The following is a 13670-nucleotide window of genomic DNA, read 5'->3' as shown; positions in this document are numbered from 1 at the left end:
TCATATTTGAAATGGTTAGCATTTATCAAAATTCAATTCCATCTGCTGTTGTACTGTCTAGTGAATCAGTACCCTGAAGTCCTTCTACTTCTCCTCACATCTCACTTTTTACTTACCTTGGTAATGATATGCTTTCAGCAAATTTTGTTATATCATCAGTCACACTCTTCCGTAGATAATTTAGGAGGATATTGAGCAGTTCAGGATCTACTACAAACAGCTACAGTGGTCAGCCCCTTTCAGTGTGATAACTGCTATACTATGCCTGACCTTTATTTCCATCTTTCTACCTAATGCTTTTTCCATGACTTTCTATCCCAGATCCACTTAGTTCCCTTAGAAAAAGATTGGGGGGAATCATGTCAAGAGCCTCCTGAAAATCCAAGATAATTAATATGTCAACCAGATTTTTATGACCTCATGTGTTTGCTAATTCCACATAGGAATGAACAGGGTTGTGAGATATTGCATCCACCAACAAAAGTAGTGCTGAGACTTCCTTTTCTGTCACATTTATCTTTATTTTCTTTCATTCTGCCCTTTATTAAAGTTCCTATAATGTTGTCTGGATTGGCATCTGTTGTATTCATCTTTTTTTCCCAGATTTCCCCTGGATGTCTTTCTAAAACCTGAGGACACTTTTTCCAGCTTTTTTTCCTTTAGTACTGAGAGCAATTTAAATGTTAAATTGCATGCTACGGCTTACAGTTCAGCAATTTAATATTTGACTTGCCTTAAAATACAAAGTGACCATTATGTTGACCCAGCTAGACACTTTCATTCATTTTATCAATTTATTTTAAAGCCTTTGATAGTTTTTGCTGCTGTTGTCATTAGTGCTATCTCTTCCTTCTACATTTAGATTCTGCCACTAGAAAAGAAATAGGTCATTCACTGAGACCTTGTCTCTTTTTGTAGGAAAAAAAAAGTGCCTTTGTGAAAGGGTTTTCATTGAGCTATTTTTGCTAGTTAGTATCTTTCAGTATTTCTGGGGGTTTTTTTATAGTGGATTTTATCTGGCTGAACAGTTCTCTACAATTATCTGTGTAAATCCTGTGCAACGAGCAGAAGTGAGAACTGAGCAGGGGGAAGTTATGACAGTAGGAACCTTCAATGGCATAAAATAGAGTTCTGCAGCATCTGGAAAGTTTACTTTCTCATCCTTCATTTTGATGGACAGTGAAATATATTTTACTTGCTAGTCAAATAAATGAACTATAAATAACAGATGAAGAGAACTCTCTAAAAATGATTCTGTTTGTCATAACTGCCTTGGTTTTTTGTATACATGCATCACAGATAACTGTATCTGCTTACATGGGAAACTGCCTTCCTGCGCTATTCCCCGGAAAGCTACCTCCACACTTTTGGATGTTACCCCATCTGAGCTTTGATGCTATTTTTCCCTGATGTGTGTCTCAATGACACCTGTTTGCTTATAAAGCTTTTAACTCCTGCTGGACTTCAAAAGCACAGCATTCTTCTCATTGAAAGAAATACACCATTTTCAGCATTTTCTGCTCTCAGTTTGCTGGAGGTATGAATATTGTTATAAAGGGGATTGGTCTTTACTGCATTCAGTGTAGTGAAAGAGGCAGTTATTTTTCTAGCTGCTGCTGCTGCATGTTCTTTATATTATCTGAACTGCCTGGTCCTAAGTGGGTGTTCTGTGATTATGATAGCAATGCACAACAATGATACAAAATTAATGGTTGATGTAGTAGCATTTGATATCAAAACAGGCTTAGAGACTAAAAAAAGTGTCATGATTCATCTTAACCAGCAGTAACGATAGCAAGAGTTTAGTGCTACCGATTGCTTACCCTCACCCAACTTCAGAAACTCCACATTAGCTGACATCCCTCTGATTCAACACTATTATCTTCCGTAGTTCCTCAGGAACAAATATTTTGTGCACTGAAAAAGCCTGTGCGCAATTCTGCTATTTGCTGGCCACAAATCCAAGTGGTGCATCAACCACATTCACATGCCCTGGATCTGCCGAACCTTAAACATGGGTCTCCTCCTTTGAAACCCCACCTCAAATGTGTACCTGGCTGTGACAGTGCCTGTTGGACATAAGCTTGGAGTGTGGTGTTGTAGCTGCTCCTGTGCCTGTGACGTCCAGACACGGGTGACTGAGAGGGTGACTGTGCCTTCGCTTGTGTGTGACAAAGAAAGGGAGAAGCAGTGACACTATGCTGTGGCCAGGGAAGCATCCCGTCATACAGGGCACCGTGTCTGAGGGCACCATAAAGTAAAATACACTTTGTGACTGACACTCACTTGCACAAGTTCTTCAGTGTCATGTGCCATGGAGAATGTATCACATAGTTCCCCACTGAATATTTGCAACCAAACAGTTCAATCACACATCTGCAGACCCAATCATTGGAGAAGAAAGTAGGAAGATCTGGTGTACTAGCAGCAACTGGCAAGCAGTATACAAAAAACCCTGAAATAATAGCATAATAATTCTGCTACTAAGTTGAAGTGCCCAATATTTGGGGTCTTTTATGGATGCTTGAAATTGTGGAACAAGATTTCATCTGAAAGAATTTTCAAAAATATGGTATTTGCAGTAATGGTCTTGTGTGTTTGCTTGTGGTTTTTTGTTTTTGTTTTTTCTTTAACAGGTTTGCTCTAAAGTGTGCACATATGACTTTACATATTAGCAGACAGTTTCATACTGGAGGGGGGAATAAGAGATGTGTTAGGAAATATCTTATGAAGACAAGTTCAGACTGTCATTAGGGAAAACTAGACGCAGAGGTTTTCATTTTCTGTATTTTGCCCTGAAGAATCAGAGGAATCAAAGCTCAAACTAAAAAGTTGCAATTTCAGAGGAAGTGCCAGCGGGAAAAACAGGAAACCTATACTTCAAATGAGTCTGGATTTCATCCTTCTATCATTCAATTTAAAGAGAAAAGAGATATCAGTAATAAAATAGCAAAAAGTCTGTGATTTCTGCAAAACTGAACATAAAAAAATTCAAGAGCAGTAATAGTGAAATTAGAAGAAATATTTTATAAAAGCTGCTTTGGTTTAGCGTGTACAGAGCTAAATTCCATCACTGAATGGTGTGATTGCTGGTGTGATATTAGTAGATACTTTAAAATATTGAGGAGAGAAATGACAAGGAAACTAAAGGCAATTTTAAACACATTCAGTCCATTTTTCCTCACCGTGTCCTGAATGAACTGGCTATCTAGTGAGGAAGTTGTGCCATTTCCTCTTTGCCCTGGTAGTTAGGTCTACCTGATCCTTGCAGTTTGGATGGATTTCTTCCACCCGCTGTAGCTACACGTTTCCAGTATGTGCAACAAACATACCAAACAAATATTTCAGAGGTGAAGTTATAGCGTTGCTCAGTGCCAGCACCTCACTCCCATTTTTTTCTGCCTCGTGAGACCTCAAGTTGCAACTCCTCTTTTTTTTTTTTTTGTAATCAACATAAAAGCTGTGGTTCTCATGTCAAGTCATTACATTTTGAGGTCTCAGGGGGTCTGCCTTTCAAGAGACAGTTTTATTAAGAGAATAAAAGCCCAGCTTTGGTAGGAGGTAGCAACAGTTAGTGTGTGAATCAGCTGAAATCCAATGGGAACCAATCACATTAAAAATGTAACAGTCAATACTTAAAAAGTTTTCAAGAGGAGGTTTGTGTATTGCTAGCAGTGAGATGTAACTTCTCTTTCAAGGACTAAACTTCTTTCTTTTCTCCAATTTGGAAACTACTCTTTTTTTTCCCCTTCTCCGAGTGAAGAAAGATCTTTTGCTTTGTTTGTTTGGTTTTGTTGTTGGTTTTTGTTGTTGGTTCGTTTTGTTTTTCTTTCAAGAAACAGTAGGTCACCTCCCCTTTTCATTCAGTCTTTCATGGTGGCATGACTTCTGTTAATCCTTTTTGGATAAAATCTTTCCAGGGTTATGTCAGCCATTTAGGTAAGTCCCAATTCACTCACATCCTGTGAGCACATAAGGCAAGACTGGTAGTGTGTCCCTGGTTTGTGAACATAGTTGATGTTTCAGGTATACATCGTTGTCTTCGGACTTGGGATATGTGGATAAGTGACACCCTGTGTTACAGATCAGCTCATACTGTCAGGGTGGACGTTACCATTCCCTGGGCAGATGAGGATTCATGGCACATCCCTGACAGGTTTCCCCCCTCACCTGCTGAGCAATGTTCCTACCGATGGCATCCTACCTGATGGCATCAGCAGCTGCTGTCTAGGACACAGCAAAATCCTACCTATTTAGGTAGGCTGCTGTGGTGACAGATAACTTGGTTTGTGATGGGTGTCTTGTAATCAAGCATGAATTTCATTTTAACTGTGTTTGGGTAAATCGTGCCTCTTCCTTCGCCGACTCTTTTGCCCTCCCTGAAATGCCTCTCAGTGAGTACTGCTCCCTTTGCAAATCTGATCCTTCAGATGGGACAAAAGAGAGAGGTTTAGAGTGACGTGGGTGTTCAAGAACTTTTCTAGCTGTTTTATTTTCCCCTCTTTAAATGCCACAGTCAGGCCCAGAGAGTGTCTCCTACACTTTGAGTGAGCGTGAGAAGCATTACTTTAAGTTAAAGTTAATCCTTTGCAGCTTGTGTTCACACTGGCAATGAAATGACAGCAGGAGTGAGGTGAGAGTAAGTGATAATATCTTGGCATTCGACACTTAAAATGAATGCATGCTTGTGAAGTTCTGACTCATTAATTCTTTTTCCAGGCAGCCATGTGGCTTAGCAAAGCACTTCAGTACTCTGATGGATTTTAGATTAGACAAATAACCCAGAATAACAAACACTTTATTGTTCGATGGAAAGAGAGGTTTTCATTTGCTTGACATTTTTGTATCAAAAATATATGAAAAATATATGAAAAACTTGCAAGTTGTCACTTAACACTATACAGCAATTTTAAGGACACAAAATGCCCTAGACTGTGTTCCTTGGAGGAAATCTTCTCCAGGACTGAACTGCACAAAACATAAAATAGACTTGGAAAAAATGCTGGTTTAAAGTGGAACAGAATTGGGAAACACCCTGTTTTCCTTTCCTTTGTCCCTCAGAGATTACTGCAAGCCACTTCAGATGTTTTGAGACTGCAACTATAATTTATGTTTTATGGACTTCAAAGTAAACATAAAGACCACATCACCTGAAGCCCTGAGATGCATAAGGAAAAGTGGAATCCACACTAATAACTGAAATCACATCCTTTCAGGGGTTTCAAAGCACAGAAACATGTTTATTCCAAATTAAAACAAGGAATATCCGTCCTCTTTAGTCCCCTCCTCTGGATGTTATCATAAGAAACAACTTGTTCCACTGATATTATCATACCCTGCAACTTAAGATGGATGAACTATCATCAATCCGTTCAACAGTTACTATAGTAAGGAGAAAACTGCACTATGTTTAAAAAGAAAATAAAATGAAACCTCAACAACCAGAGTATATTTTTCATTATTTAGATTTCATTAGGTTAGCATTGTCCAAAGGTATTGAAAATATCTGACTCTCTTATAAACCAAAGTACATTAAAAGTGACTAGCATTTAATCCATCAAGACCACTCTCCTTGTAATGGCACAGCAGATGGCTGGGCAATATTACTTCTCACAAAAATGATTGCTGATCAGTCTATGTACATGTGTTGTTCACTTCACCCACTCAGCTAAATAAAGTTCAACAGCAGAATGAACCATGGAATTTTAAGCTTTTTGACCAGCAATAGCATACGCATTAAGAATCAAAACTACACCCACAGTAACATTTTGAACTTATATAAAATGTTTAATATCTCGTTGAAACATAACAAGCTCATAAAGATGTATTTCTGTCTTTCACCTGAAGTGTTTCTTTTCCATTAGATGTTATAACTTGCAACACTCTCCTTTTTTTAGTTATGAGAAATTAAAGCAGTGGTTTGGGTAAATTTGTTTCTTGAATATGCCATTGCACTTTTCAGCAATGTCACTGCTAGGAAGTAGCAGTGGAACCTGGAAGTGGATGTACCTGGAACCTCGGATCAGATGATTGATGTCTCCAAAACAAACAATCAAGGACAGAGAAAGCAGAAGGCTACTCTGTTTTACCAGTTACACCTCTATGTGCTTTCTCTCCCTCAGATTTTTTGCATGGTGTCTCTGGCTGCAGTTATTCACTGTATAGCAGCTGACTGTGGTTTGAATTATGCCTCCACAGTGAGGCTATCTCAGTGTAACTGAGAATGTAGTTTACATTGCATATTCTTACACACAGTGGCAGAAGACTGGGAAATAATAGTTATGGAGATATCACGTTTCTCTGTGTATCTCTGTACTCTTGCCATCTAAAAAAAAGGTATTTTCTTGCTTTTAGTCTATATTCCTTCAATTTTTTGAATTTTTATTCTGAATACATATAAATATTACTCTTTCTACCTGGAAACCTTTATATTTAAAAGTGTTTTTTCAGGCTGCTGTTTTCTTCTTAACTAATGCACTTCATAAAAGTTTTTGATGTTCCTAATCTCCATCTGCCATTCTTCCAGATGAAACATGCTTCTTTAAGTGAAAATCCCCCAACTTAACAGGCAGGAATACCTGGGAGATGGAAAAGCTGTCCAAATTGAACTTCTAGACATTTAGGCATGGTCTGCTGTGGGCTACATTTTCTTTTTCAAGCTCATGGTTTTGTTTCCTAAATCCTACTGCTCTTCTTCATGGTTTCTTACAGTCTTTATTTTTCAGTCTTATTTTAGCAAATTGAGATGTATATCAAGGTGTTGCCTTTGCTGTGTCTGTAATACACTGGACAATTTCTTGTTTGGAGATTAGAAACCTCCTAAAAGCTGAGTTTTCTTTCTGGGAGGAAGTTCTGTTGCTGCTGTGCAGAGAGCAGCAGCGTTAGCCCCCTGCCAGTCTGGTGGAAGGCAGGGTTACAACTTTGTGGACATCATTCACTTGTTTGCATGTTTGAGCTGTATTTGATTTATAAATTGGTTAATCTCTGTGCAAAGGCTATTGATAATGCCTTAGGTATGTGGTTGCCCCATTGTCAGATGATACCAATGGAGAAGATTCTAGACTTCCAAGTAAATGTCATTATTCTTATACTGTGGGTGTTTTTTTTTCCTTTTATTTTTCTTTTAATAAAGCAGATACTCCTCACATTACTAAATGTGAGCTACCATGGATCTTAGGTTGATATTATAAAAAGGTGTAGTTGTGCATTTATGTTTATTCAATGCTCGAATAAGTTTGGGGTTGATAGCCATAAAAAAATGAAAATTACACATGTGACTAGTTTGTATGTCCCTATTAACTCTTAATGTCTAAAGGAACAGAGAGATACCTTAATGTTGAGTTAGTGTAGACTCATCCTAGCTGAATGAGGTTTCCTGAAGTGAGAGTAAAACCACCTTAGTCTCCACACATAACTGAAGAAGAGATATAGGCTCCTACTGGGAATGATTTGGATCTTAAATAACCTTAATTGGCTTCTGGAGAAAGCCAGGTTGCTGTTTCCACTTTTTGCATAGAGAACTAGTAGTGACTATATACTTGTGTATATGACTCTGGTCAGTGAGAGGAATATGAGCTCTTACTCCATCCCTGGTTTGTTTTGTTACCATTGTCTCTATCTCTCTTTTTTTTTTTTTAATGGTCATGCAACTCTGTAAAGATCTTGGGTCCCTCATTTGGTAATCTCCTTTTAGGCACCCCCAAAACCTTCTCTTTCTCAGTCTGAGAAAGCCCAGGTCTCCCACCCTCTCCTTACAGGGCACATTGTCCAGCCCCAGCCATCCTGGTGACTCTTCACTGGACCCACCCAAATTTGTTCATGTCTTTCTCGTATTGGAGTGGACGTACTATTCCCAACTGGACATAGCAGTCCAGAAGTGGTCTAAAGATTTCTGGGTAAAGGAAAATAATGTGACTCCTTGTGCTCTTGAAAAATATTACAATTCAGATTCCAGAAAGAACATGAAGCAAATCTGAAGTATATTTAGTTTCTGCTAAATCTAAAGAGAATGTGTTCTCATCTGTGTCAGAGTTCCCTGGCAAGCCCTGTCACCCTTATCTAAGAAATCCTTTCTCTAAAAAATGTCAGCACATTTCTTCCTTTGTTTTTCTCTCATTCCACAAAGACACATAACACCTGCAAAAATAAAGTTTTTGGAATTGGCAATAAAATGCAGTGTGAATAAAGAAAAGCTTAAGAGAATTAAAAGGTAGACAAAGTGAACTAAAATGAAAAGAATGTGTCTGGAGAAGAGGAAGCTCAAGGAAAGCTCATCAATGTGTGTAAATAGCTGCTGGGAGAGTGTAAAGAAGATGGAGTCAAACTCTTTTCAGTGGTGCCCAGTGACAGGACCAGAGTCAATGGGTACAACCAGAAACAGAAGATGTTCTCTCTGAACATCAGGAAACATTTTTTTACTGTGAAGGTGACCAAGCACTGCACAGGTTGCCCAGGGATGTTGTGGAGCCTCCCTTCTTGGAGATATTCAAAAGCCATTTGGACATAGTCCTGGGCAACCTGCTCTAGTTGTCCCTGCTTGAGCAGGGAGGTTGAATCAGGTAACCTCCAGAGGTTCCTTCCAACCTCAAGTATTCTGTGATCATGGAATCACAGAATGTTAGCGATTAGAAGGGACCTCTGAAAGATCATCTAATCCAATCCCTTCACTGGAGCAGGAACACCTAGATGAAGCTACACAGGAATGTGTCCAGGTGGGTTTTGAATGTCTCCAGAGAAGGAGACTCCACAACCTCCCTGAGCAGCCTGTTCCAGTGTTCTGTCACCCTCACTGTGAAGAAGTTTCCTCTCATATTTAAGTGGAACCTCTTGTGTTCCAGTTTGTACCCATTGCCCCTTGTCTTATTATTGGTTTTACCTGAGAAGAACCTGGCTCCATCCTTGTGACACTCACCCTTTACACATTTATAAACACTAACGAGGTCACCCCTCAGTCTCCTCCAAGCTAAAGAGACCCAGCTCCCTCAGCCTTTCCTCATAAGGGAGATGCTCCATTCCCTTCATCATCTTTGTTGCCCTGCACTGGACTCTCTCCAGCAGTTCCCTGTCCTTCTTGAACTGAGGGGCCCAGAACTGGACACAATATTCCAGATGCGGTCTCACCAGGGCAGAGGAGAGGGGAAGGAGAACCTCTCTCTACCTACTAACCACCCCGCTTCTAATACACCCCAGGATGCCATTGGCCTTCTTGGTCACAAGGGCACAGTGCTGGCTCATGGTCATCCTGCTGTCCACCAGAACCTCCAGGTCCCTTTCCCCTACACAGCTCTCTAATAGGTCGTTCCCCAACTTATACTGCAACCTGGGGTTGTTCCTGCCCAGATGCAAGACTCTACACTTTCCTTTGTTATATTTCATTAAATTTTTCCCCGCCCAACTCTCCAGCCTGTCCAGATCTCGCTGGATGGCAGCACAGCCTTCTGGCGTGTCAGCCACTCCTCCCAGCTTGGTGTCATCAGCAAACTTGCTGATAGTACACTCAATTCCCTCATCCAAGTCATTGATGAATATATTGAATAGTACTGGCCCCAGTACTGACACTTGAGGCACTCCACTAGATACAGGCCTCCAACCAGACTCCACACCATTGATCATGACTCTCTGGCTTCTTTCCTTCGGCCAGTTCACAGCCTGCCTCGCTACCTGATCATCTAGTCCACACTTCCTCAGTTCAGCTGATATCCTGTAGCTGATATCCTGATATCCTTTGATATTTTCTGGGTTATGAGGAACTTTGAAGGAAATCTCTATCCTTTACCGTGGTTCTGATAAAGTAAGTGAGGAGGATATAATGGAATTGGAATCAGCTATTTTAACATCATGTAAACTGACGCTGCTATGAAGAGGAAAATCAGGCTGCACCATCAGGGTAAAAACGATAGCTGTTTCCAACTTCAAAATAAGTGAATATTGCAGTAGCTATAAGTAGTGGAACTGCAGCTACAAATGGGACATATAATACCTGTTCATTAAGGAGAGTAAAGGGGTTTTTTTTGTTACATTGTTATATTACATAGAAAAAGACAGCACTTTTATTATAGTAGCACCTTGACTAAGAATCAAGTGTTTATCTGCAGGAGATAGGGTGAATCTGAACAGGAAAACTAAACTGCTGAAAATAAGTTAATCAATTTTTAAATTTATCTTTCTTCTTTTCTTCAGTGGAAGCTCTACATTTGGGAACACTGATGGCAGCACATGGCTATTTCTTTCCAATCTCAGACCATGTTCTAACACTAAAGGATGATGGCACCTTTTATCGATTCCAGGTAAGGGATTTCAGCGTGTTCTTGACTTGTGCAAATGGAGGCTTATATTAAAGGCCTTACATAAAGGTTCATACCAAATTTTAACCATACTTTATTTCTTACGTAACCTATTAAATAGTGGCAATTCCTCTTAAACTAAAAAGTGGTAGAAGGATTTTATTTAGAAATTAAGTCACTAAAGTGCTAAGATGATAGTGGCTGTTTTGAATCCTGGAAAAAATGCAATAATGCTGTATCTCTCATGAAATAAATTAATCTAGTTTTTTGGAAGTATAGTAAAGGAAATGAAATTATCTTATCGACTCTTATTCCTAACATAGTCTTAATTTGGAAAGGGGGATATATTTTCTTTCATTTAAGTGTTGCCTAGTATGTATCTGCAGTATTTTGGTTGGTTGCTGCTCTGTGGTACTTTTTGCATTGCTTTTCCTATCCTAACAATGTTAAAACAATGCAATTTTAGCTGTTAATGTATAGCATTAGAAAAAATTCATAGTGGTGTCATACTGTTAACTGGAGTTGTACCAGCAAAACTGATGTCATTACAGTTCCACATTCCCCACAAAAATAAGGCTAATACAAAATCTGTTACTGAAGCTGATAAATTAAAGATTAAGACAACATACCCAATGAGAAGGAAAGTTTTGCTGTAAATGTGTGAATTTTGCACTAGAATAGTTGTTCAGGTGCTTTGGAAATAGGACCCACTGAGTATTGGACAAGTTTCATGAATTTCTAGATATTTTAACAGAAAGAGAAAGCTGTGCACCTGCCAGCACTGAAAAGTTCAGAAGCCATCCCTGCAGAGAAATCCCTGTCTGCAATACAAAGACATGACCTACAAAAAACACAGGCTAGCTACAATAATGTTCTCCGTGCTCTTCATTCTTCATTTTCCAAAGGGTAACGTGTTCCCTCCTGACAGTAAAATTACTTCCAGTTTGTTTTAAACAACCTTCTGTTGTATAGAAGTAACTGAAAGCAGTGGAGATCGTGCTTAATTTGTGCAAATGCCCTTTAACAGGCAAAATTATACTCTTATAGTTATTACTCTTGCCAACAGGAGGGCAGGAAAATTGTAGTTTTATCTGCTTTTTAAGTAATGTGGCCTTAAAAGTAAAAAAAATCATGCCAGATCATTCTTTGAGCTACTTAGATGTAATTAGGTTAGTTTCTGTGATAACAATTTAATTCAAAGGGGATGGATCTAAATATTAATTGCCTTACTCAGAGAGAGGAAATTTCTTATTAGTCTCAGCAAGGCAAAGGAGAAAATTCAGGGGTAGCAATACTTTCTGAACCATCCTGAACAGCTGCATTGCCTTCTCCTGGTAATTTAAGCCCGGGGTCAAAGAAGGAGCTGAATACCTGCTAACTACCCTCCTCTAGCTGAGAGCAAATAGGTATAAGGGGCCCAAATAAGAAAAGCAAGGCGCACCTTGGAAAGCAGATCTTCCTGGTGCCAGACATCTGCAGACACTGAGACCTGTCATCCATGTCTGCATGTGTGATAATATGTCTGTCCTGGTCAGGAATGCCCAACTCAACCTCTCAGCTACTAAGCGTATATAATAGTCTCCCAGGGAAAGAATCTACAAGTTGCACACGCCTACCAAGTGTCACAATGTTCATAGTGAAAAATAAAGTTTCCTAGTATCTTTTGTCTTTAAACAAACTCCTAGATACTTGAGGCTAGGGATAATCACACTCCCATTTTTTTACAAGATTAATTTGTGATTTAATGTAAATTAATTTTCAGAGATGAAGTTTAGGTTCCACTGTTGTTTTTCAACTTTTAAGATGGAAGGCATAAATAGGTGAGAAAAAATGTGAAAATGAGAACAGTTTCTTGTGAAAGCCTGAGTCTGGTGAAGATAGCAGCAAACCTCATGGATTTTGGCAAGAAGAAGATTGCACCTGGGATGTCTTCTCCTGTTCTACCAGGGGGAACACTTTCTTGACAAACACATTTAACCTCTCTGGCCTTGTTTTCTCATGCCTGAATTTGAGATAAAAATATTATATATAGCAATCATTGTAAGGATCTTGGAATATTTTGATATAAAATAGTGTAGAGTGTGAAGTGTTGTGGATTCTTGTGTCTGAGGTGAAATTACCTTGTTCCTGCATCTCTCTGAGTCAGCCCTGCTCAGGATGTTACCTCTCAGCTCAGTCCTGGACTGGCATTTGGCCATTGTGAATACTGAGGCTGTGGCTGAACATCATAGCTCTCCAGCCACTGTCCACAGCCTCACTGGATCATCCCATGCCTTGAGGGAAGGATTTTATTGGAAGCCAGATTTTAGAAATAAAAAAGAAGCATGTTATCTTACTCAGCATTTGGCAGATTTTCTTTGGGGACTGCAGGTACAAGGACTCATTATCTCTTCAGCTCAGTCTCAGCATATACAGTATCTGTTTAGTTTTCAAAGAGCAAATAATAATTGCAAATCCATGTGTCTTTCTGACTGCCCTATCAGTGCCCCTTTTTCTATTTCAAATCCCTACTCACACACTTTCCACCACCCCACTGTGCCGCTTTCTGTGCTCATCCCCTTTCCAGGCTAGAAAAGAGGAGTCAAAATCTTTATTGTTTCCAGCTTCCTCAACCTCTTTTTTAATAGTTCTGAGCTAACCACGGACCACTACTTCCTGGCATCCTTCCTTTATGGGCTCGACAGTGCTAGATCAGCAATCTTACCCTTTTCCTTTACCGAGAGATCATTTGAGTCAACTGCAGTGAATGTAAAACTAGATGCCCACGAATTCTGACATCCATCATGCAAGGCATTTGAGATTGTGTGTAACTATTATTTAGCAAAGACTTGATTTCTGCTGTTTATAAAGACTCCCTGGTGCCTGTGAGAAGAATAGCAGTAATAAGCAAAGGAAGGTTTATGAGTAATTCAAATATTCCTCCCCCATCCCAGTATTTAGATTTTAAAAGATTTCATGGAGTGGAGCAGCTTCAGAAACAACAATTCTTTTCTTGTTACTATCAACAAGGGGTAGATGAAAGATGCTTAATGGTTTCCCTCCTCAGTAATACAGTTTAATGCATAGGAATTAATCATGTTTTATAAAAGCTGATGGGCAACACTAATTTTTACAAGTGACTGTTTCATTAGCTCAGAAATTATTATTGATTCATTTTATGGTACCGCCAAAGCAGATCTATTTGTTTTATCACAGGATTGCTCATGATGCATAGCAGCCACTGCGGCCAATTTGTTTAGTGTGGAATATGTGCTATATTGCAGGATTTTGTTTGATATGGCTTTATTAACAAGAGGATTATGGATTTCTGTGGTTAAGTTTACCTAATGATATTTGTCTATAATGTGAGAGAAACAGTATGCATTTGTGTGTGGAAAACCAGTTTCC

The 13670-nt window shown here is 39.2% G+C and overlaps 1 protein-coding gene across 7 annotated transcripts in view; it reads left to right on the top strand.

Annotated features, from left to right (window-relative positions):
- The window catches only part of RGS7 (regulator of G protein signaling 7), a 246637-nt gene that overhangs the window by 146245 nt on the left and 86722 nt on the right, over window positions 1-13670 (top strand). For 5 of the 7 annotated variants that reach the window (XM_065630609.1, XM_065630605.1, XM_065630606.1 and 2 more), the window contains one exon: window positions 10180-10286. The exons of the other annotated variants lie outside the window; for them this stretch is intronic. In XM_065630609.1, coding sequence (XP_065486681.1) covers window positions 10180-10286 — 107 coding nt within the window. The remainder of the gene's footprint in view (window positions 1-10179; window positions 10287-13670) is intronic. 7 annotated transcript variants of the gene reach the window in all.

Source organism: Caloenas nicobarica, chromosome 3 (assembly GCF_036013445.1).
Source record: "Caloenas nicobarica isolate bCalNic1 chromosome 3, bCalNic1.hap1, whole genome shotgun sequence".
In the NCBI taxonomy this organism is placed as follows: domain Eukaryota; kingdom Metazoa; phylum Chordata; class Aves; order Columbiformes; family Columbidae; genus Caloenas; species Caloenas nicobarica.
Note: the sequence above shows the minus strand (reverse complement) of the source record. Positions and strands in the feature narration are given on the sequence as shown.